The 21232-nt window shown below is 37.4% G+C and overlaps 1 protein-coding gene across 1 annotated transcript in view; it reads left to right on the forward strand.

The window, feature by feature from the left end:
- ROCK2 (Rho-associated, coiled-coil containing protein kinase 2) overlaps positions 1-21232 on the forward strand; it is a 55400-nt gene that overhangs the window by 21798 nt on the left and 12370 nt on the right. Inside the window, exons 5-21 of the mRNA XM_009889768.1 lie at positions 4006-4150; positions 6707-6845; positions 8557-8648; positions 9485-9644; positions 10248-10311; positions 10454-10465; positions 12091-12170; positions 12534-12582; positions 13346-13481; positions 13611-13702; positions 13929-14175; positions 14491-14597; positions 15250-15409; positions 16482-16642; positions 17077-17261; positions 18621-18690; positions 20981-21084. Coding sequence (XP_009888070.1) covers positions 4006-4150; positions 6707-6845; positions 8557-8648; positions 9485-9644; positions 10248-10311; positions 10454-10465; positions 12091-12170; positions 12534-12582; positions 13346-13481; positions 13611-13702; positions 13929-14175; positions 14491-14597; positions 15250-15409; positions 16482-16642; positions 17077-17261; positions 18621-18690; positions 20981-21084 — 2003 coding nt within the window. The remainder of the gene's footprint in view (positions 1-4005; positions 4151-6706; positions 6846-8556; positions 8649-9484; positions 9645-10247; positions 10312-10453; positions 10466-12090; positions 12171-12533; positions 12583-13345; positions 13482-13610; positions 13703-13928; positions 14176-14490; positions 14598-15249; positions 15410-16481; positions 16643-17076; positions 17262-18620; positions 18691-20980; positions 21085-21232) is intronic.

Here is a 21232-nt window from a genome sequence, read left to right on the forward strand (position 1 = left end):
CAGGGGTCCATCTTGGGACCAGTACTGTTTAATATCTTCATCAATGACGTAGACAGTGGGATCGAGTGTACCCTCAGCAAGTTTGCAGATGACACCAAGCTGATTGGTGTGGTTGACACACCTGAGGGACAGGATACCATCCAGAGGGACCTGCACAAGCTCGAGAAGTAGGCCTCTGTGAACCTCATGAGGTTCAACAAAGCCAAGGGCAGGGTCCTGCACCTGAGCTGGGGCAACCCCCAGTACCAATACAGGCTGGGGGATAAAGGGATTGAGAGCAGCCCTGCTGAGAAGGACTTGAGGGTACTGCTGGATGAAAAGCTGGATATGAGCCGGCAATGTGCACTCACAGCCCAGAAAGCCAACTGTATCCTGGGCTGCATCAAAAGAAGTGTGGTCAGCAGGTCAAGGGAGGTGATTGTGCCCCTCCACTCCACTCTGGTGAGACCCCACTTGAAGTCCTACATCCAGCTCTGGAGCCCTCAGCACAGGAAAGACCTGTTGGAGCAGGTCGAGAGGAGTGCCACAAAAATGATCAGAGCACTGGAGCGCCTTTCCTGTGAGGACAGGCTGTGAGAGAGTTGGGGTTGTTCAGCCTGGAGAAGACAAGGCTTCAGGGAGACCTTATTGTGGCCTTTCAATACTTTAAGGGGCCTTATGAGAAAGATGGGGACAAACTTTTTAGCAGGGTCTGTAGTGATAGGACAAGGGGTAATGGTTTTAAACTAAAAGAGGGAAGATTTACATAAGATATGAAGAACAAATTTTTTACAATGAGGGTGGTGAGACAATGGAACAGGTTGCCCAGAAAAGTTGTGGATCCCCCATCCCTGGAAGCATTCCAGGTCAGGTTGGACAGGACTCTGAGCAACCTGATCTAGTTGAAGATGTCCCTCCTTGTTGCAGAGGGGTTGGACTAGATGACCTTTAAAGGTCCCTTGCAACCCAAACTGTTCTATGATTCTCAGTCTTGGTCCAAGACAGCAAGTCATTCAGGTCTGATGGAGATCCTCCTGAGGATGAAAACTGAACTGCTTTGTCTTCAGCAAAGTAGTAATTCTGAATAATGCTAGGAAACACTACAGCCTGACCGCCAAGTTGTCCTAAGCTGCAAGAACATGCTATGTGTCTCGGGCAGCCTTTTTTTATAATTCTGCACTGCACATCTCTCACATAGTTGTAGGACCCTCCCTTGAGGCAGAGTTCCAAGATCCATGTTGACCTTTTTAGGTGATGAGAAGAGTCTCAGGTAAAACACTGGCCTGAGACTCCCAGAAGGAAGCTTTGTATGAGAACTGCTATAGTAAGTGTGCTATTCAAGCATAAAACAGAGGCTTCATATTTGAAACACAGGAGTAACACTTTGTCCAGAGAAAACCAGCACCCTTTAGATCTCTTCAAATGCTGAAGTACAGAGGCAGAAATCATCGTGCAGAATGGAGGGACTGTCAAGATGCCATATACTGCACAGAGAGGACTTAACTTCTCTGTTTACTTGGCTTTGATGGCAGAGATCATAGAAGCTAGCCCGACTCTGGTATTAGGAGTATCCAGTACTTAAAAATATATACAGAGGAACGCCCAAATTCTTTGAAAGAACTAGTGTGTGAATGAGAGGAACAGAAATCTGGGGATATTATATTCAACTGATAATGGACCAACCTCCCCAGGGATGTGGTAGTAATTCCCATCGCTGGAGGTTTTCAAGATGTGATTGCACAGGGTGCTAGATAATCTCATCTAGGCTCCCTTTACCGCAACAGGTTGGGCCATATGGTCTTTCAAGGTCCCTTCCAACATGAGGTGTTCTGTGGTTATGTGAATGCATTTTTAGATTTGTTCCTGAGACAGAAGGTAGAGAGTTTTATGGGGAGTAAGTACAACTAAATCCGTGTGCTTCAGAGAGAGACAGTCCATTGAAAACTGATGTTAGCACACAGTGCCCTTTTAACTGTAGAAGTATTTTTTTGTTTGTTTGTTTTACTGTTCAGTTCTTTGACATCTTGTCTGAAAACATCAGGCTTTGTTGGAAAGCAGCTTTCTTGTTGCTACGTACCAGCCATCAGACTTGGGTAGGGCTGGGGTTTTTGGCACAACCTTTGCTTTGTTTGCATAAGACTTCATAAAATATCAACGTGTATAACATATTAAAGTTGTTCTTGTTTTGCTGTATTAATTATAGAGGAATGGGAAATGGGGTGTTATTAAGTGTGCTTAAGTGTCGAGGTGATGAGGTTGTGACTGATGCTGTGATCTTCAGAGAAATCTTTCAGAACTGTGTCGGTGACTGCATTTTTAAAGCAGCTTCTTACCCAGGGAGGGATTCAGGTGGCTTCAGCCAGTCTTCACTGAGTGAAGACTCAGACGTTTCCCTTGTTGTAATGGTGCATTTGTGTAAGGAAAGATAGACATGCCGCAGTGTTGGAGGCCTCATTAGGAGGCCACAGTCCTACTAGGTCAACGGAATGACATGAGCCTATAGCAATTCCTCCAGTGCTCAAAGCAAAGAGAGGCTTAAGCTTCAAAGACAACCTGTAGGTTTGTGCAGAGAGTGCTGTTACAAGCAGGATTTTCAAATAGTGGTTCCTGCCATGTGCCAGATCCATTTTTGAATGTTCTCAGCTTTAGATTTCTGGAGCCTTTGGGCTTTCATTTACTTCCCAGTGTTAAAATGTGTTCATCTGTATTCTATGTCCAACGAACGCATTAGGTCTTCTGAAAAGAGTTAACTTTTAGTTAAATTTTCTTATTCCAGGATGGTCAAGCTATGTGCTGTCTCGTTCATAGTACAGAAATCAGAAGTTAACCTGCTCTTCATTCTGGAACTGAGAAGTTAAAACTTCCTTCAGGTTTCAGCTTCAGCAGAGAGTTGTGGAAGATGATAGACGTTTGACAGGAGGGCATTTGAATTACTCTTTAGGTCTTTACAGTGTTTAGTCATCACTTTAGTTTTTGCCTGCCAGTTTGTGACTTTCCAGGATCCTGGTTTAGTACATAAATAAAAGCTTTTGGCAGTTCATATGGTGTGTTTGAAAAGAAATACTGTAATTTGTTGTCTTAATTTTTACACGTCAATGCAGTTCCGAAAGCAAAATGTTTCTCTTTCTTTCTTTAAATATGTATTTTGACTTAAGTTGTTGCTACTAAATTCTGTATTCATACTCAGAATTAATATGTATTGCCATTCATGCTGATGGCATGAAGAACTTTGTAGGATGACTTAGAAAAGATTTCGGGTTGAGAGACAGGATAAAAGATGAGTGTGGTTTTGGTACTTCTCTGACTTCATCCAGGATTTCATTTCATTCATCTGTCTGGTCTCTCTTGGATGAATGCAGTGAATTTGATTAAAGGAAACAAGGCTTGTAAGTCTGAAGCAGCATGCTGGCAGATCTGACGATGCTTCTGCGTCATTTAGCCCCTGCATTTTTAGTCTCTCAATGTGAAGTGAAGAGGATGAAGAATCATTCCATTAATACAGCTGTGTTAATATGTTCATAAAAATCGCCTTCTAAAGAAAAAAGCTTTGCTATTCTTTAAAAATAACTTTGCCTTTTTTTTCCCCCTATCATTAAATAAAAAACAAGGTAGGACTATAAAAAATGGGTTTATTGTCCGAATTAGACAAAACAGTTATGTTATCTACTATGTAGGGCCTAGAACTCATAGCTTGTCAAAATTATTCTGAAGTTTGTTCTTGAATTCAGTGAGATAAGGAGCAGTCTGATATGGTGTGTAGCTTTGTATTGAAGCCAATGGCAAAAATAATAAAATTGGTCAAGTTCTGAAAGATGTGATCAAGAAAAACCGCTATGGAGTAGGCAGGGGGGAGCACGTTACTAGAAATTGTCATTTCTGGAGTGAAAAAGAGACTCTTTCAAACACATTCTTCAAGCCAAATATTTTGGTCTATTTGTTATGTTTTTCTGGTCTACTCAGAGACGAATTGTTTAAAGCCTCAGAAGTACTTTTAATTGAGCTGTTGCAATTCTTACTGTTGCACAGACAGGTATGGTGCGCTGCGATACAGCTGTGGGAACCCCTGACTACATATCGCCCGAAGTTTTGAAATCACAAGGGGGTGATGGTTATTATGGACGGGAATGTGACTGGTGGTCTGTAGGCGTTTTCCTCTTCGAGATGCTAGTTGGTAAGTAGTGATTTTTTCCACTAATGACATTATTGTTTAGTCTTTACTGTGCCTTTAGCAGCACTTTGCTGCAAGGGGGCTGGTTGTACCTCGCTATCTAATGGCTTCTGACTTTTGGCTGATGCTGTTGCTTCATTCCTGTTCTCTTTGCTCTCTGTCACTGTTATGCTGTGACAGCTGTTTGCGTGCTTGCTCAGTGATTAGTTCCCTCGGCTCAGCTTAAAAGTAATTCTTAGAATAGTTTTGACTGGGGTCAGCTACCTCACCACCTCATGAGCATTTGTGCCACCTCAGGGGCAGTACTGAGTTTTCAGGGATGCAGACATAAAAGGAGTGGGAAGGGCAGGACTTCCCCCTTTTTTTTCTCTCTCCTTCTTTGTGTTTTTGTTGTGGGGGTTTTTTCCTTCCTTTTTTCCGTGTGTTTCCACTCCCCCACCCTACAATCCCCTCCCATTTTTTTCCTCCAGGGTTAGCAAAGGCTTCTGTTAAGTCAAAATGACTGTAGAAGCACAGATTGATTCTTTATTCTATGCTTGAGTCAGGGTTTTCTGGTAAAATATACTGGACTGCTATGGCAACGAACATAGAATATAATCTTTTAAGGCGATGAGTCATCTGCATCTTAAAATACAGTAAGGATCAGTATTATAGTCTGGTAGCAAAATAGATTATAGGAGGACGGAATTGAGCATATAATTATTAAAAATCCAAATCAGCATGTTCTGGGAATATTGCAGATTTGATATTTCTGGTATTCTGAGCCAGGAAAGGCATTTGGATACATAATGGTATTGTAATCTCTGCATCTTTCAAAATTAAAGCATTTTGACTTACAAAACCTGTGTTTTATAATTAATTATCTCTCATAAACAATTTTAGCAATAAATAAAATTCTTTAGTTACTAAAATATTGGACATGGCTGACCAGAATGTTTTCTCAGAGCCTCTTTTTTTTCCTTTCCGTTGTATCTGAGAGGGCAGATTCTCCCCTTTTTAACTTTCTAATGAAAACATTTTTTTAAAGTGAAATCTTACTTAGTTTCTCCATATCCCACACATGGGTAGAAAGTTTCTATTTTTGTTTGTATTTACATATTAGATTCTGCCTGTGGGCTTCTAAACCTTTACGCTTTAAAGAAAGCACAGAAAGAGTTATGTTCTGGTTTTAGTGAAGACCCAGTACTGATGAGAGCAGTGCTACTTTTTATTGTGTGCTTAACTAAACACTAAAATATTGGTCACAGGATGAATTCTAACATTAGTTCCGTGACCTGGGATACGTTTGAGGTGTGGCCTAAATCAAAGCGGTTTCTGAGACTGATGACAATTGAGAAGGGGTAAGCTTGGAAAGAGGGAGGCAGCGGCAGCTATCAGTGATCCCCCATCCAATGTACTGGTGTGGCAAGCTAATGAATTTACTAAAAGTCTAGAAGTTTAATTCAAGCTGGTGTGCACTAATTCCTTATTTTCCCGTAAAATGACAGAAGGAGGCTAAAGGTAGGATTGTTGCATTTATATAATTTTTGAAAGATGGGTGGGTTTTGTCCATTGGTCTGTAGATACATATTTTCACGTACCTAGCCTTTGAATTTTTCAGTACCTTGTTGGAAGCATGCAGTCAGCCTGCTGACTGCCCCGCCGGGTGATCCCTGCCCGCATGCAGCACACCAGGACGGAGAAAAGAGCCTAGCTCATGTGATTTGATTGTTTACCTTCTCTATTAAACCTACAGATTAGCTATGAGAAAGGATTTATACGAAAGTTGCAGCCTCTTGATTACTGACCCAAACCAGTTGTATATTCAGAACGTTGTCAGTTAACTTGGATGTCAGCTACCTGTATCAGTACTGATTCTTTTCAGTTGTCCTCATTTTACCTTTCTTAAGGATATTTGTAAAGAAACTAGGCTTAGGTAAAGTCCAGGCTGCAAACCTTTAGGTTACAAAGGTTTAGGATTTTAAAATCCACTTGCATGTGTTAATATGGGGACCCAAGCTGATGGAATTCATCAGTCAACAAGATGTATTTGTATGCGTTTAACAGTGCAGTAACAGAGTGTGAAGGCTCCTGCTCAGAGCTGGCTTGCCTTAGGCAGCTCCAGGGGTAGGCAGGGTAGACCTGCGTTCCTCTGAAACGGTCTTTTGAGAGCTTTGGTGGAATTTTTCCAACAACTGTGCATTAGCAAATCTTTAATGAGTTTCAGTCCATTGTACTCATGGAAGTGCTTAAAGATGGGGATTTATGTGGGTGTCAGCCATCATGTAAATTAGAAAACACAGTGATAGTCTTCAGGTAGGACAAAAGATGTAATTCACTGGGCGAAATTTTGGCAGTGATATGCAGGATGGGAAATGGTTTAGGCATTTAGGGAACGAGTATTTTTAGCAGCATACATGATTTTGTGTCCTGCATTCCAATTTTACTATTTTTTTTTTATATAGGAGACTATTTTAGGTAAAACTGCTTGTAGGCTTTTCTTTATATCGTTTGACTTTTTTAACTTAAATGACTTGAACATGACTGAAAATCACAGTCAAATTACTATTTTATTTTCAGGCGATACTCCTTTTTATGCAGACTCATTAGTAGGAACATACAGTAAAATTATGGATCATAAGAACTCATTACATTTCCCGGATGATGTGGAAATCTCTAAGCATGCAAAGAACCTTATCTGTGCCTTTTTAACTGATAGGTAAGTGCATGTATCATTCTGGTACTGTTTATATTTTGGGTGGTATTAGCACATGTACATTGTAAAAAAAAAAAAAAAAAAAAAAAAAAAAATCCTTCCATTACTTCTCCTAATCTCCGTTCAAATCTCTTGAGCAAAATCTCCTGCTCTCTAGTTTTTCTTTTGGGGTGGTTTTTCCAGGTATTGTATGTTATTTCTATGAGTAGTTCTGACAGCTCTTGTTAACAACGCAGTTTGTGCCAGATAAATCTGTCCAATTGCAGCATATAATACAGTAACAAACTTGTAAGATTGAAAGTAATTTGTAAGCTCCAAGGCAGGGACCAAAGTGTTGTGCTCAGTGTCTAAGCAGGTCTTAAAAAACATGAAACCAGATACTTTTATGAAAATAAGCCTGGATTTACTGAGTTTGTATAAGCTTTCTTAGAATGTTTGAACTTTTTTTCATTTGCTCTGTTATATTAATTTACAAGTGTAGCTAATAAACCAGCAAGGATATTGTTTTGGCTATAAATAGATCCTAGAGGTCTCCCTTTGTGGAACTGAGCAGTTTATTGATATTAAGCTGTGTAAGCTTTTTTTTGACCTCAACGCTTACATTTCCTTTAGTTCCAGAAAGAAGAGATCATCTTCAGTTTCTCTGATTTAAAAGAAGAACGTTGTAGGTTCACAGTTAACTCTGGATCGATGATGCTGTCCTGTGGTCTCCTGAACTTAGCTACAGCAGAAAATCTAGCCTCTATAGAATGAGGGATTATGAAGAAAAAAAAAAAAAGAGCCTTATAATGGTTTTTGCATTCAAAGAGAGATTGTTTGCTCTGTTAAGCAAGATCATGATTACTCAGGAAGGATGTGCTTTGACAGAGTTTTTCACCCTTACTAGCTGAAGGGTAGAAAGAAAACATGAGTAGAATTTAATAATGTAAATGCAGCGAGGTGTACTTCCCCTACGTGTGTCCGTCTTCCTGTTTATATTTAATACCGTGCTCGCGCAATTTATTTGAAACAGATGCCTTCTTTCCGTATGCGTGATCACTGCTGAAGCACTTAAAGAAGAAATAAGCACTGACCCTATGATTTATTAGTTCTTCTGTTGGGTTTTTTTTGTCCTGTTCTTGTAGATAGCTTTAAGAGAGACTCTTCTGGCCAAACTAAAGGTTTCTTATTGCATTTAAGATTTACTTCACTGCAAATATCAGCAAAAGATGTGTCAGGGTTAGTTATGGGGCAGAGGATGGAATTCTTAAAATACTTATTTCAGTCCAACTCTGAATAACTGTTCTGTGCAGCAAGTTAGACCTTCCTTCACTTGCGTCTTAAGGTTTGTCATGTGGTTTGGCAGGCACAGAACTTCTGCAGTTTTTTTTCCCCCGAGGGTGTTGGGTTTTTGTTTGTGTTTTTACTTTTTTCTTAGTTTTTGCCTCAGTGCTCTCTTTCTTGCTTTACTCCCCACGTGGCAGATTCCAAATTCTGGATGTTTTAGCAGTCTCAGGGAGAGTGCATGCTAAGAAACAGAGTACATTTTATATAAGAAACTACAGATCAGTGGTTGGTGGTTTTTAATTTTTTTTATTTGACCATTAATGTGGTCAAATAAAAAGTCGTTTTTTACTGAAAGTTTCTTTGCTGCTTGTGAGCAAGTTAGAATTTAAATAACAAAAAACAAGTGCTATTTTTCCTAATGTGAATTTGGTTGAATTGCTGTGTTTAGGGATGTGCGACTTGGGAGAAATGGGGTAGAAGAAATAAAGCATCACCCTTTCTTCAAGAGTGATCAGTGGAACTGGGACAACATTCGAGAGAGTAAGTAAATTAGCTTAAAAGTTCTATTTTATTCAGTGTTTGCAATAGTAGAAATGAAAAAAACGTTAGGCTAGGTACTATTGTATAAAGATAAATGAATACAGATTTTTCTCTAATTCTTTTGGCATCTAGAATTAAGTATTTTCTGTTTATCAAGTATCTTGCTCAAACTTCTATATTTATAATTTATATTATAAAGACTCTATCAGTAAGGGTTAAGAAATACCCATTTTTTCTACTGGAATTATGCTCACCTTTACCATTATTTTAATGTATAAACTTCTGTTTTGAACAACAGAACTGGACATTTCAGAATCTAACTAAAAAGGATGCATGTTAGGTTCTGTTTCTTTATGGGTTTTGTTTTGGTTTGGGTTTTGTTGTTCTTTTAACATTCTGTAGTTAAGACAGTAGTTTGACAATGGTCTTGTCAGTTTTACTGCTTTTCATTTAGGGCAATGTGAACTTTATATCTTTAGGCAAAAAACCCGAAGTATGTCAGTTCAGATCATAAGCTTGATTGTAACTTCTGCAGTCACATATTTACTAAAGTTTTTTAAAATGATGATTGTGTTTAGCGTTCTATTCTCAAATGTGATTACCTCAGCAAATACATTTTGCGCATTAGGTATTCTATGCATTAGGCAACTAATATAAAAATAGATTTCTCTAGAAAAAAGTGTTCATAGTAATATTTACAGGTCTGCTGCATGGTTTATACATATTTAACTAGCAGGACAACTTATATTACAGTCTTTTTAACATTATAGAGATACCAATATAGAGCAAGTGGCTGAATCTTGGAGTGAAGTTGATCTTTTCTCCCCTTTTTATAGCTGCTGCTCCTGTTGTTCCTGAGCTTAGCAGTGATATAGACAGCAGTAATTTTGATGACATTGAGGACGACAAGGGAGACGTGGAAACCTTTCCAATCCCCAAAGCCTTCGTGGGAAACCAGCTGCCTTTTATAGGATTTACCTACTATAGAGACAATTTGTATGTGATAATTTAATATGCATTTTTAGAAACACACCTGCAGATTTTTCTTATATCCTATCCTTTTTTTCACTCTAGATACATAATTTATTCATTGCATTATATTAATTTATGTCCAGTTGTGAAGATGCAAAATGCAGAGTTTAAGTAGAATATATAATTTGCTTCTATTTTGGTTATTTTGATAACTCTGATTAAACACAATATTTTTATATGCACAAAATTACGTAGTCTCTTAAAAAGTCTTTTAGGGTAAAAATACTGATAGATTTGTAGTTTAGCTCTAAAATGGCTTTTTATTAGTTGCTTTAGAAAAAAAGTTTGCACAAGATAATAGCTTGCTAGGATTCAAATGGTTAAGAAATAATTTTATTAATTAAAAAATTATAAACTGCTGTGGATTTGAAAACATATGTTATAATTAAGAAAAGATTCAAGTCAGAAAGATTCACTCACACGGAAATAAAACAAGCTTCATTCTGAGAAGAGCATAGGACAAATTAAGACTTGAGAGAATTGATTAAAATGAGTTGATTGGCAAGGTTGCCAGAGTTGCCGAAAACCTGAATAAGAGCTGGAGGGATTTGTTTTTGTTTTTGACAGGTTGCTAAGTGACTCCTCTCAGTCTTGCAGAGAAAATGAATCTGTGCAATCTAGTAAAAATGAGGTTAGTGCCTTTTTTCGTAAGTATTAATGTTATGATTTACCAGTTTTTTTAAGTTTGTTAAGAAAAGACAAAGTCTGAAATTTTGGGGGGGGCTTTTTGTCTTTTGATGATCCTCAATAAAAATGATATTTTCTGTTTACAGGACAGCAAAGAGGTAAGTATATTACTTGAATTATGAAAGGAATCAAAGAATTCCTACATAATTTATGTGAATGTGAAATATCTTAAATGTTTATTCACCAAATTGTTAACAGTAATCCAGCTGTATTTTGAAACCATTGTTCTCAAGCATTAAGGTACTATTGTATAAAGATGAATGAATACAGATTTTTCGCGAATTCTTTTGGCATCTAGAATTTGTTTGGAAAACAAATGTGTAAGGCTCTGTTTGCCACAAACACCATCACTCTTGGGAAGGTTGTGAATTTTGGTTCCACACTTGCCTGAGTGATTCATGACTGATTTATGCAGAGTTTGGAAAACTAAATTGTCACCTGCAGTGATAAAGGAATGTTAAAAGGTGCTCACAGTTGAAGTGAGTGTATGGAGCATGTTTATCCAGCTTTTAAATTTGCAGATGACAGGAGAATGCTATGAAATCTTCACGTACGTATTTCATTATGTTACTTAAACATTCGTATTATTCAAGTGTAGATAGTATAATTGTTAGCATTTCTTAAAGCTTACAACTCCTTTTCAAAGTTTAAAAAAGTAAGTAAAGGAAATGCGTTATGTATTGACCAGCACAGATTTAAAAGCAAATTTTTATTAGACTCCACTTCATTCCTTACTGTCGTTGCTGAATAGATGAATAGTTTTAGACATTGCTGAGTAGATAATTAGTTTTAGAGTTTCCCTTTTAAAAAGAAATTATACTGCTATTTAAAAAACAAATATCATTAATGTGAAACTGTGTATTATGTTGTGATAGTAAACGTAGTTGGTAAAATTTTGCATTTCACTTGTGACAATTTTTTTAATTTGTATTTTCTCAAGCAACAAGTCTCCAGTTTTGATGTCCTTTTCAGTGTCCCCATTCTGGGAATCTTCTAATTGTAACAATTATAAAGTGGTTTAGAAAACCACATTTTTACATTTTATGCTTGGGGGTAGAGGAGGAGGGGAAAGGGAGGAAAATAAATCCATTTGAAAGCCTGGAGACGTAATACTAATCCAGAATTTATTATTTATAATTTATTTCATGAATATTTGGGTACTTGACTCACAATTTCTTTTTAATATTTTAGTAAGCAAAACAAAGCATTCCCAAACCTGAAGAGTGTTGGGTAGCCTCTATATGTGTTAGAATAAGCATTTGTTCTTCATGTGAGGTCATTGAGCATGCTTAGTAATACTCTGAATATTGGCCAAGTTGGTCATGTGCCGTCCTTTTTATTTTTTAATTTTATTTAGAAAAAACTATCCCAGAAATTCTGCTGCAGTGGAAAGTCTCTACAGAGAAAGAGTACAGCAAAGGGTCAATAACAATATTCTTTGCCCTTATAAATTTTATGACTCGCAACCTGTGGCACGTAATCCTGCGAGGGTTAAATTTAACGTAGCATGCAACAAATTTTGTTGCTATGGATCTGTATCTTTAAAATCATCAGGATTAATACCTTGTAAAGATGTACCCTTCTAGTGATGGTTTTAAAATAATATAGTGGAAGACTGAATTAATTTTCCTCGCTTTCCCTTTGTTTGTTATTTAATTGAATTACACTTGTTTTATGTGATAGCATTTTTATGTGGGCCATGCTTTTTTGACATTTTATACAGTTTCAGAAAAAATTAAGCAAGCTGGAGGAACAGCTCAGTAACGAATTACAAGCCAAAGATGAACTAGAACAGAAGTACAGGTGAGACTGTTTTGACGTTTGGTATGTTTATAAGGAAGTTTTATTACCTCTTGTGTTTTTGAATGCTTAAAAGCATTTTAATCCACTTTGGGGATTCCCTACCCTGCAAGCAGACCTCACTGTAAATTGCTGCCTTAATTCTTGCTACTCTTGTGACTACTGTTTTATTTTTTTTTTCTTTTTTTCCTTTTTTGCCTTAACTCTCCATAAGAATCTCTGTTGTTTGAGTGATTTCCCAACTACTTCAAGTTTCATGTGATTGCTGAAAATAGAGTATCTTACCTAAAATGAATGAGACATTTCCAAACTTTCTAATTTCTGTTAAATCATCAGGGTTTAAAAATATTTTTCAATTTTTTTCAGGTCTACTAATACTCGTTTAGAGAAGATAGTGAAAGAACTAGATGAAGAGGTAAGTCTGTGGTTATTTCTTGTTTGAATTAGTAGCATTTCTGTGTGGCTTTTTTCCTTTTGAAACAACAAACTACTTTTGAGTAGCTGTGTATTTATAGAAAGTAATACCAGTTGATTTCTTGATATTCAGAAGCATGAAATTGTTGTCACTTCTAAAATATTTTCGTTATGATTTCTGTACTGCAACTACACATTTGTTTCCAGAATTCGTTTTTTTACCGTGTTTTTAATTTGGAGCACAGCGTGGTATAAATATCTCGTATATGATTCTAAAAATCGAAGACGTGAGAGTAGTGTTGTTAGAAGAGGAAGGCCATTCTTTGCATTGTTCTAATGGTGTCAGTTAAAAGGACCCTATTTCTTACCCCTCTTTGCACTTTAGTGCTTCTACACATTTGTCATATCTTTAGTGTATGTGTATAACTTAATGTATTGCTCATCCAGGTGCAAGTCAAGACCCTGCATTGCATGTATGTTTCTGTGCTTCCGGAGTGGCTGCTGGGCAGGTCTACCAGATTCATCAAATCCAAACAATCAAACAGTCTTTAAATTGTTAAAGTTCCTGGCCATAGCTAGCTCTGTCCCGGGCTGGATTTGACCACGTGTTCTGATACACTGTGTTTGTGTCAGGCAAATAGACTGTATTTCTCCATTACAAACTAAACGGAGTGCGTGAGCTGTCCTTTTATTATTTGAGGCATACCATTGTTCTGTATGTAATTAGTGGTGGGTTGTTGTTTTTTTTTTTTTAATATATCCAGATAACTTCAAGGAAGAATGTAGAATCTGCAGTCAGACAGTTAGAAAGAGAGAAGGCTCTTCTTCAGCATAAGAATACAGAATACCAGAGAAAAGCAGAACATGAAGCAGATAAGAAACGCAATTTGGAAAATGAGGGTATGTTGAACCATGATTGAAAGGTTCTGTTTTGATGTGAGTTTTTAAAAGATAAAATAAATGCATTATAGTTCAAAACGACGCTTTGTCATTATAGCAATTAACAACTTTGAATTGTTTTTGTTACAGTTAACAGTTTGAAAGACCAGCTTGAAGATCTAAAAAAGAGGAATCAGAACTCTCAAATATCCAATGAGAAAATCAATCAACTACAAAGACAGGCATGCCAACTTTATTATGTATATTTTAAAATAATAGCTGTTTGAAGTACAGATTTTTTTAAAATGTTTTAAAAGCTGTTCTTTCGTGTCACGTCTCGGTCTTCAAACGTAATCTTAAAATACACTCCTTTCTATTTCTTTAATCCATAAAATCTAGTATTCTGTGGTAGAAATGGTAGTTGTTATATTGTAATTGTTTCTGAAGTATGTTTTTATTAATCTTCAGTTGGATGAAGCCAATTCTTTGCTGCGGTCGGAGTCTGATACTGCAGCCAGGTTAAGGAAGAACCAGACAGAAAGCACAAAGCAAATCCAGCAGCTGGAAGCTAATAATAGAGAACTACAAGATAAGAACTGCCTGCTGGAGAATGCAAAACTCAAACTGGAGAAGGACTTCCTCAACCTTCAGTCTGCTTTAGAATCAGAAAGGAGAGATCGAAGTCATGGATCAGAGATTATCAGTGATTTACAAGGTATTCCTGCAAATCTTCTGAAGTTAAGCTTGCTTCTTGTTTCAGAAACAAAAATAGGTTTTGGTGATGTTATTTGAGCTTCAGCTTGTGACTAGATTAGCGTGCTGTTATATGCAATGTTATGTAAGTGTGGACACACATTTAAAAGAACATTTATGAAATGTTACTGTAACTTTTAAAGTCACCCCAAAGGGAGATGTTCTTAATAGTCAGAATTAGAAGCTGTTACACATGAAAAATGTTATCTCTAAGTAGATAAAGTACATTGTTTTTTCACATACTGCCGAGCCTCATTGATATTTTGGTCATTTTTAGGTCGAATATCTAGCCTCGAAGAAGAAGTGAAAAATGGCAAGAGTGCATTAGCCAAACTGGAAATGGAGAAGAGACAATTGCAGGAAAAAATTACAGATTTAGAAAAGGTAATAGCACTTCGAAGCGAACATTGGTGTTACATTCTTATGGAATTTTAAAATTTGCACTTCTGTTACTTGAGACATGGATACAAAATCTATGCGAAAAATAAGCCTTGTTTTCAGTGTTTATTCTTTTTCTTTGTATTTTTTGTTTATTGGTTTTGGAATTTGAGGCGGGGGTGGGGGGGAGACATCATTTCCTTTATGATCATAATACATTATACTTCCAAAGTACATAATAATGTACTCCAGTGTGTAGCTTAACAGTCCAGTAGTAACATTTCATTTTGTCTGTTGTGAGGTTTTTTTAACTCTCAATATTGCCCGAAGTAAAAAAGCTTCTGCTAATATTTTTTTCGACAAATTTGTCATTGAAACAAAAGTATTGAGAAAATTCTTCAATAAACTTAATATTTGAGACGCTCTTATTGTTAAGGCAGTAATTCTAGAATTGTTTGCAACTGGGGATGTTGTGCATTTTTGGAGCCCTTTGCCATCCATAGAAAAACATCTGTAGAAATGATTTCTCAGTTAGCTCCTTAGAATTTGAGCTCTCCCTTCTACTCTTAGCACACTTCCAAGCAGCATATTACTGCTGTCCAAAATTTTGTCTTTAACCTTATGTATTTAGTGTTTTATTTCAATTTCTTTTTTTTAGGAAAAGAGCAACATGGAAATAGATATGACATATAAATTCAAAGTTATGCAGCAGAACCTTGAACAAGAAGAAGCTGAACATAAAGCCACAAAAGCACGATTAGCAGACAAAAATAAAATCTATGAATCTATAGAGGAAGCAAAATCCGAGGCTATGAAAGGTATGTATTTGACATCACAGTTGGACTTAGGTGTAAGTGATATGAAGTAGATAATACAATCTTTTGATGCTAGTGGAAGCCTAAGCGTAGGTGTTTTCCCTTGATTCCCTGTTCTTTTTAAATATCATTAGTGTTGTAAAAATCAGTCGTAGTCCCTTTATCCTTGCTTTGCTAGATTAAAGACACACTGGTTTAGTCTCAGTAAAACAGGTTCTCCATTGCACACGCCACTAATTCATTTTCTGTGCTAGTGTATTCTGACTTAATTTTTCTTGAATTTTTATTACTGAAACTGCTTGAAACTTTTTTGCTAAGAGCTTATCTGTGCTCTTACTCTGTGTACTCATACCTTTTTGTATCTTCGTAAATAAAATATATGTCAGGAACTTAGCGATTTAAATATGTAGACCAGGTAGAGTTAGAAATGGCAAAGCCTTTGCTGCACTTCCATAGTCACCATGCACTGTTCTGGTACATCTCGTGACAACTGAAATATCTTGGAGAGGGGAATAATTACTAAACAATTCCTGAAGATGGCTCTTAGTTTTGAATTAAATGGCTCGTGTTTAAAAAGCTGCCTACAGATCCTGTCCTTCCAATTGCAAAAAGCATTCACAAAAAAATTTTGACCATGCAGATGTTCAAAAGAAGCCCAAATGATTCAGTAACAACGGCTGAATCACTTGGTATGTCAAGTTCCCAAACAGCTTCAACTGTTTAAATGATTTTAAGTTATCATAGTCAAAGGAACACTTCAATAGATTTAGATGGAATAGTTTTGAAAATCCATCCTTTTTATCTATCTCAGATGTGTTGCAGATAAACTGGAAGTTATCTTGAAACTCAAAAGTAGGAAATAGCGATCAGTCAGGAATGTTTGCAAAAGCATCCTCTGGGTGTGGGTATGCTGTGAAAAATTTAATGAATCACTTTTCAGCAATCTTTCTCTTCAATGTTAAAAGGATAAACATGTTGCTTATTGTTAATATGGTACAGACATCCTCCTTCTCCCCTCGCCCTCCAAAATCTACTCATTTACACTGAATGACATCTTAAATCTCTTGCTTGACAGAAATGGAGAAGAAACTTTTGGAAGAGAGAGCTTTAAAGCAAAAAGTGGAAAATCGGTTGTTAGAAGCTGAAAAGCAGCGCTCCATGTTGGACTGTGATCTCAAACAATCACAACAGAAAATCAATGAGCTCCTTAGGCAAAAGGATATACTAAATGAAGATGTAAGGAACAATGACAAAGGGAGTCTTGAGTGGAACCTGGTTTTCAATGTCGTAATATTTTCCCTGTTATAGCTATATTTAGGGGTGAATATATTTGTGAATCAATATATTTAGGAATGAATATTTGTGAATGAAAATTGCAGCAACTTTTTGCTTCTCTGTATTTGAGACTTTAAAAAGTCTACTTTATGGAGTGTGAGTTCATTTTTCTGAAATATTTCAGCGTTATTGATTCAGGAATGTAAAATGCTGTGAGATTGACATGGAAAAACTAGCTTATTTATTGTGTGCTAATGCCTTTATTCAGCAGAAAGCTTTGACTTAGGAAAAGATGTGAACATGTTGTACAAAAATGCAGAGGAAGTCAATAAATGTTTAAATGTTGCTTTCCTGTGTAGGTCTGTAAAATTCACAGGTTTCTGTTTATTTTTCAGGTAAAAAACCTCACATTAAAAATAGAGCAAGAAACACAAAAGCGCTGTCTCACTCAAAATGACCTCAAGATGCAAACGCAACAGGTCAACACCTTGAAAATGTCAGAGAAGCAGTTAAAACAGGAGAATAACCATCTTCAAGAAATCAAATTAAGTCTGGAAAAACAAAATAATGAACTCCGCAAGTAGGCAGAGTTGCTTTTTATGTTTTAGTAATGTTGCTGATTTGTAATTATTTTTTGGCAAAAGCCGAGAGCAATATTAATTTAAAAAAAATTGCTGCACAGAATATGCTATCCTACAGTGCAAAATGTAATTGTTGTTTAAAATAATTTATGGTGACTCTAGTTCAGATTTGCCCTAGTGATTTGGCAATGTATAGATTTGTAGTAACAGATGTTTGTTGTCCAGAAAATCTTAAAAACCCCAGCTTAAAAACAAGAGTGAGGACTTCAGAGGAACAGTTATTTAATAGAAAGTCTAGGTACTTTTTTTTTTTAAAAATTACCTAAGACCTCAGTAAAGAGGAAAGTTACTGGCGTTATTAGTCCAGGAGAGCTTATTAGAGTTGGAGATGAATAGTAATACAGAGCTGTGAAGCATAACCATTGGAAATAGCCACTACTACAGATGTTCAAACACATCTGATGGGTCTTCAAATAGGAGTTGTGTTAAATCCAGCAGTTCTTCAAGGTCTTACAAGCAATATTTGCACCTCATAATATATAAATAATTGAATATTTTTTAAATGCAAAGACCATTCTTGTGAATGAAAAGACAAGTTTAGCACATATATCAGATTAATCTGATTCTTAGCTCCTCTCTGACTTCTGATGGTTTATCTCCCTGCCCAGGGCAGGGGGTTGTAACTAGATGATCTTTAAGGTCCCTTCCAACTCTAACCATCCTATGATTCTATGACCTCCTTGTGCTTTATCTTTTCTGCCATCAAGATGCAGTTACTCACCTAGAAGGCGGCTGGCTACATGTTACGATTGCTGTAATGTGAAACACTGGCAGAAATCTTTTCTGCTACGTAATTGTTCTTTGTTATGGACTGACTAATTGACTTTCTGAGTTGTTTTAATAACAGATGAATTCAAGAAATTATGTGTGTCAAAGAATACAGACATGTTTTCACAGACTGAGCTCCAGCAAACAAGAGACCCAAAACAATCTGTCAGATCAGTGACATTTTACATGGAAATAAGATTCTGTCAGTGGCTGTTTGTTTTATCAGTGTCTCTTACTGGTTAAACTATGTGCCACCATTGTAGTTAGTGTGTTAGCAGTATTAAACTGACTTCTTATTAGTTCAATTTTCTCAGCTGTACAAGTCAAAAAGAGAGTTTGTTCATTTTGGTGGCCAGCACAGCCCAAACCATGACAAGCTGGTACCCAGAGGAAGCCTCAAGTTTAATTGCTGACCATGCTTTGGTCAGTAAATGACTGAAGGATCTTAAGAGTGTGAATGCTGTCTTTTCTGTTTACTGGCTTGGAATTTCTTCGTATCTTTCCTTTTAAAGTATGTTATTCCTTTCTAGGGAACGTCAAGATGCAGATGGACAAATGAAAGAGCTTCAAGACCAACTTGAAGCTGAACAGTATTTCTCGGTATGTTTTATGCTGCTTTATTTTTATACTAATCTGTTTTTAAGCGCAATGTGAGCTTTTCTTCTTCCTCCTCAGCCATCAGGCATTTCACATCTATAACCTAAAGCTAATCCTTTTTCTTGTGTCTGTCTTCAGTCTTGTCTGCAGCCTTGTCGTCACTCCTTGTTCTTGATCACTGAGCAGTGTGAAAGAACTTGTGTTAAGATAATGTCCTGGCTTTGAAAGGAGTCACAGGCACAGTTTAGAGGGAGGGAGGAGCTGAACAGCTCTTTTTTCCACAGTGTGAATAATCTTCTGCATGTTTCAAGCTTTTTGCATTCAGCATCTCTTCCATGCTGCATGGAAGGGAAGAGCTGTATTCTCAGAATCATGTGGTATGACAAAACATGTGCGTTTAAGGCTTGGAAGGAAATTTTTGCATTACAGCCAAACTTAGCAGAGATCTGTGGCAGGTTGACCCTGGTGGGATGCCAGGTGCCCACCAAAGCTGCTCTATCGCTCCTCTCCTCAGCTGGATGGGAGAGAAAATATTGCACAAGGCTCATGGATCAAGATAAGGACAGGGAGAGATCGCTCACCAGTTACTGTTACCGGCAAAGCAGACTTGACTTAGGGAAATTAGTTTAATTTATTACCAATCAAATCAGAGTAGGATAATGAGAAATAAACCCAAATCTCAAAAACACCACCCCTCCCTTCTTCCTGTGCTCAACTTCACTCCCAACTTCTCTCCCTTGTCCCTCTGAGCAGCACAGGCGGATGGGGAATGGGGGATGTGGTCAGTTCATCCCACATTGTCTCTGCCACTCCTTCCTCCTCAGGGGGAGGACTCCTCACACTCTTCCCCTGCTCCAGCGTGGGGTATCTCCCACGGGAGAAAGTCCTGCGTGAACTTCTCTGAAGTGAGTCCTTCCCACAGGCTACAGTTCTTCACAAACTGCTCCAGCGTGGATCCTTCCACACATGCAGTCCTTCAGGAGCAGACTGCTCCAGTGTGGGTCCCCCATGGGGTCACAAGTCCTGCCAGCAAACCTGCTCCAGCGTGGTCTCCTCTCTCCATGGGGCCACAGGTCCTGCCAGGAGCCTGTTCCAGCGTGGGCTTCCCACAGGGTCACAGCCTCCTTTGGGCACATCCACCTGCTCCGGTGTGGGGTCCTCCACGGGCTGCAGGTGGATATCTCCTCCACCATTAACCTCCATGGGCCGCAGGGGCACAGCCTGCCTCACCATGGTCTTCGCCACAGGCTGCAGGGGAATCTGCTCCAGCGCCTGGAGCACCTCCTCCTACGACTGCAATTGCTGCTGCATGTTTTTTTTTCCCCGTTCTTAACTGTGTTACCTCAGAGATGCTTTATTGTGAGCTTTAAGAGTTTTTGCTTTATTGTGATAAGGTACAACAGAATAAATATGTATCGTACTTACAAATCTTCACTAATATATGGAGGTTAATTAATATTAACAGTGCACAACCAGTCTCACTGCAGGTAGGGCCCAAAAGGCTTTTTTAAGAATTAAAGGAAGCTTAAGATTTTACTGTGGTCTTTACATCAGTGAGGAGAGGGACTATCTGAAGTTTCAGTAGATCAAAAAGTTGCACACATTAAAGGAGAAGAGATAGGGAGAGTTGAGATCAGTTGACTGCTGTGGATAGGCCAAGGACAGTCTGTCTTGAAATTCCTGTGCTAAATGCACTTGCAGTTGTCTGACACTTTACCTCTGGATAGTGATTTGAGTGTACAGAGCAATATAATGTTTTTTTCATTTCCTCTAGAGCTATAGATTTGTATCCATTTCACAAAAATGTCAATTTCAAATGCCTTTCTCATCTTCTTTTTCCCTTCCTCCTATACTGCTTTTTACTCTTTAACTGTAATGTTGTTTTAATGGATTTGTGTGGTTAAAATCTAAATTCTACCTCCCTCCCTCCCTCTGACAAAGATCTAAAATAGTACCAAAAAATGAATAACTATTTTTCCTTGTATCTGAAGCGTCTGATTTTCTATCAAATAGTGGTATTCACATTTAGAGTCTCCTTAACAGTATGTTTACAAACATAAAATGTGTATCATATATCTATCCATTCACAAATACACAATCTAAAAAAGAAGACCCAACAGAAAAATAAAATAACCAAAGCATGATTTGGAATAGGATGACAATTGGTTAAATTTACTCTAATTGAGTGTGTGATTAAAGAATTGCATATAGTGTCATCTTGTATCATTTTTTTGTGTACCTCCAAGCTAGAATATGCAAGTCACGTCCTTTTCTATCCAATTTTAAATTCTAGACTCTGTACAAGACACAAGTTCGAGAACTTAAAGAAGAATGTGAGGAGAAGACCAAACTTTGTAAAGAAATGCAGCAAAAGATACAAGAGTTACAGGATGAGAGGTAGGTTTTACTAGTTGCACTACTGATATATAAAAGATTCGAAGGCGTTTTGTTGTTTTATTAGTTTTTCTTTTTTTTTTTTTTTTTAAAACCCCACCCCACCCCACCCCCCCCAACCCCATAACCTCTCATCTCTTAAGTTAATAGA

Source organism: Charadrius vociferus, unplaced genomic scaffold, assembly GCF_000708025.1.
Source record: "Charadrius vociferus isolate BGI_N301 unplaced genomic scaffold, ASM70802v2 scaffold267, whole genome shotgun sequence".
Taxonomy (NCBI): Eukaryota; Metazoa; Chordata; class Aves; order Charadriiformes; family Charadriidae; genus Charadrius; species Charadrius vociferus.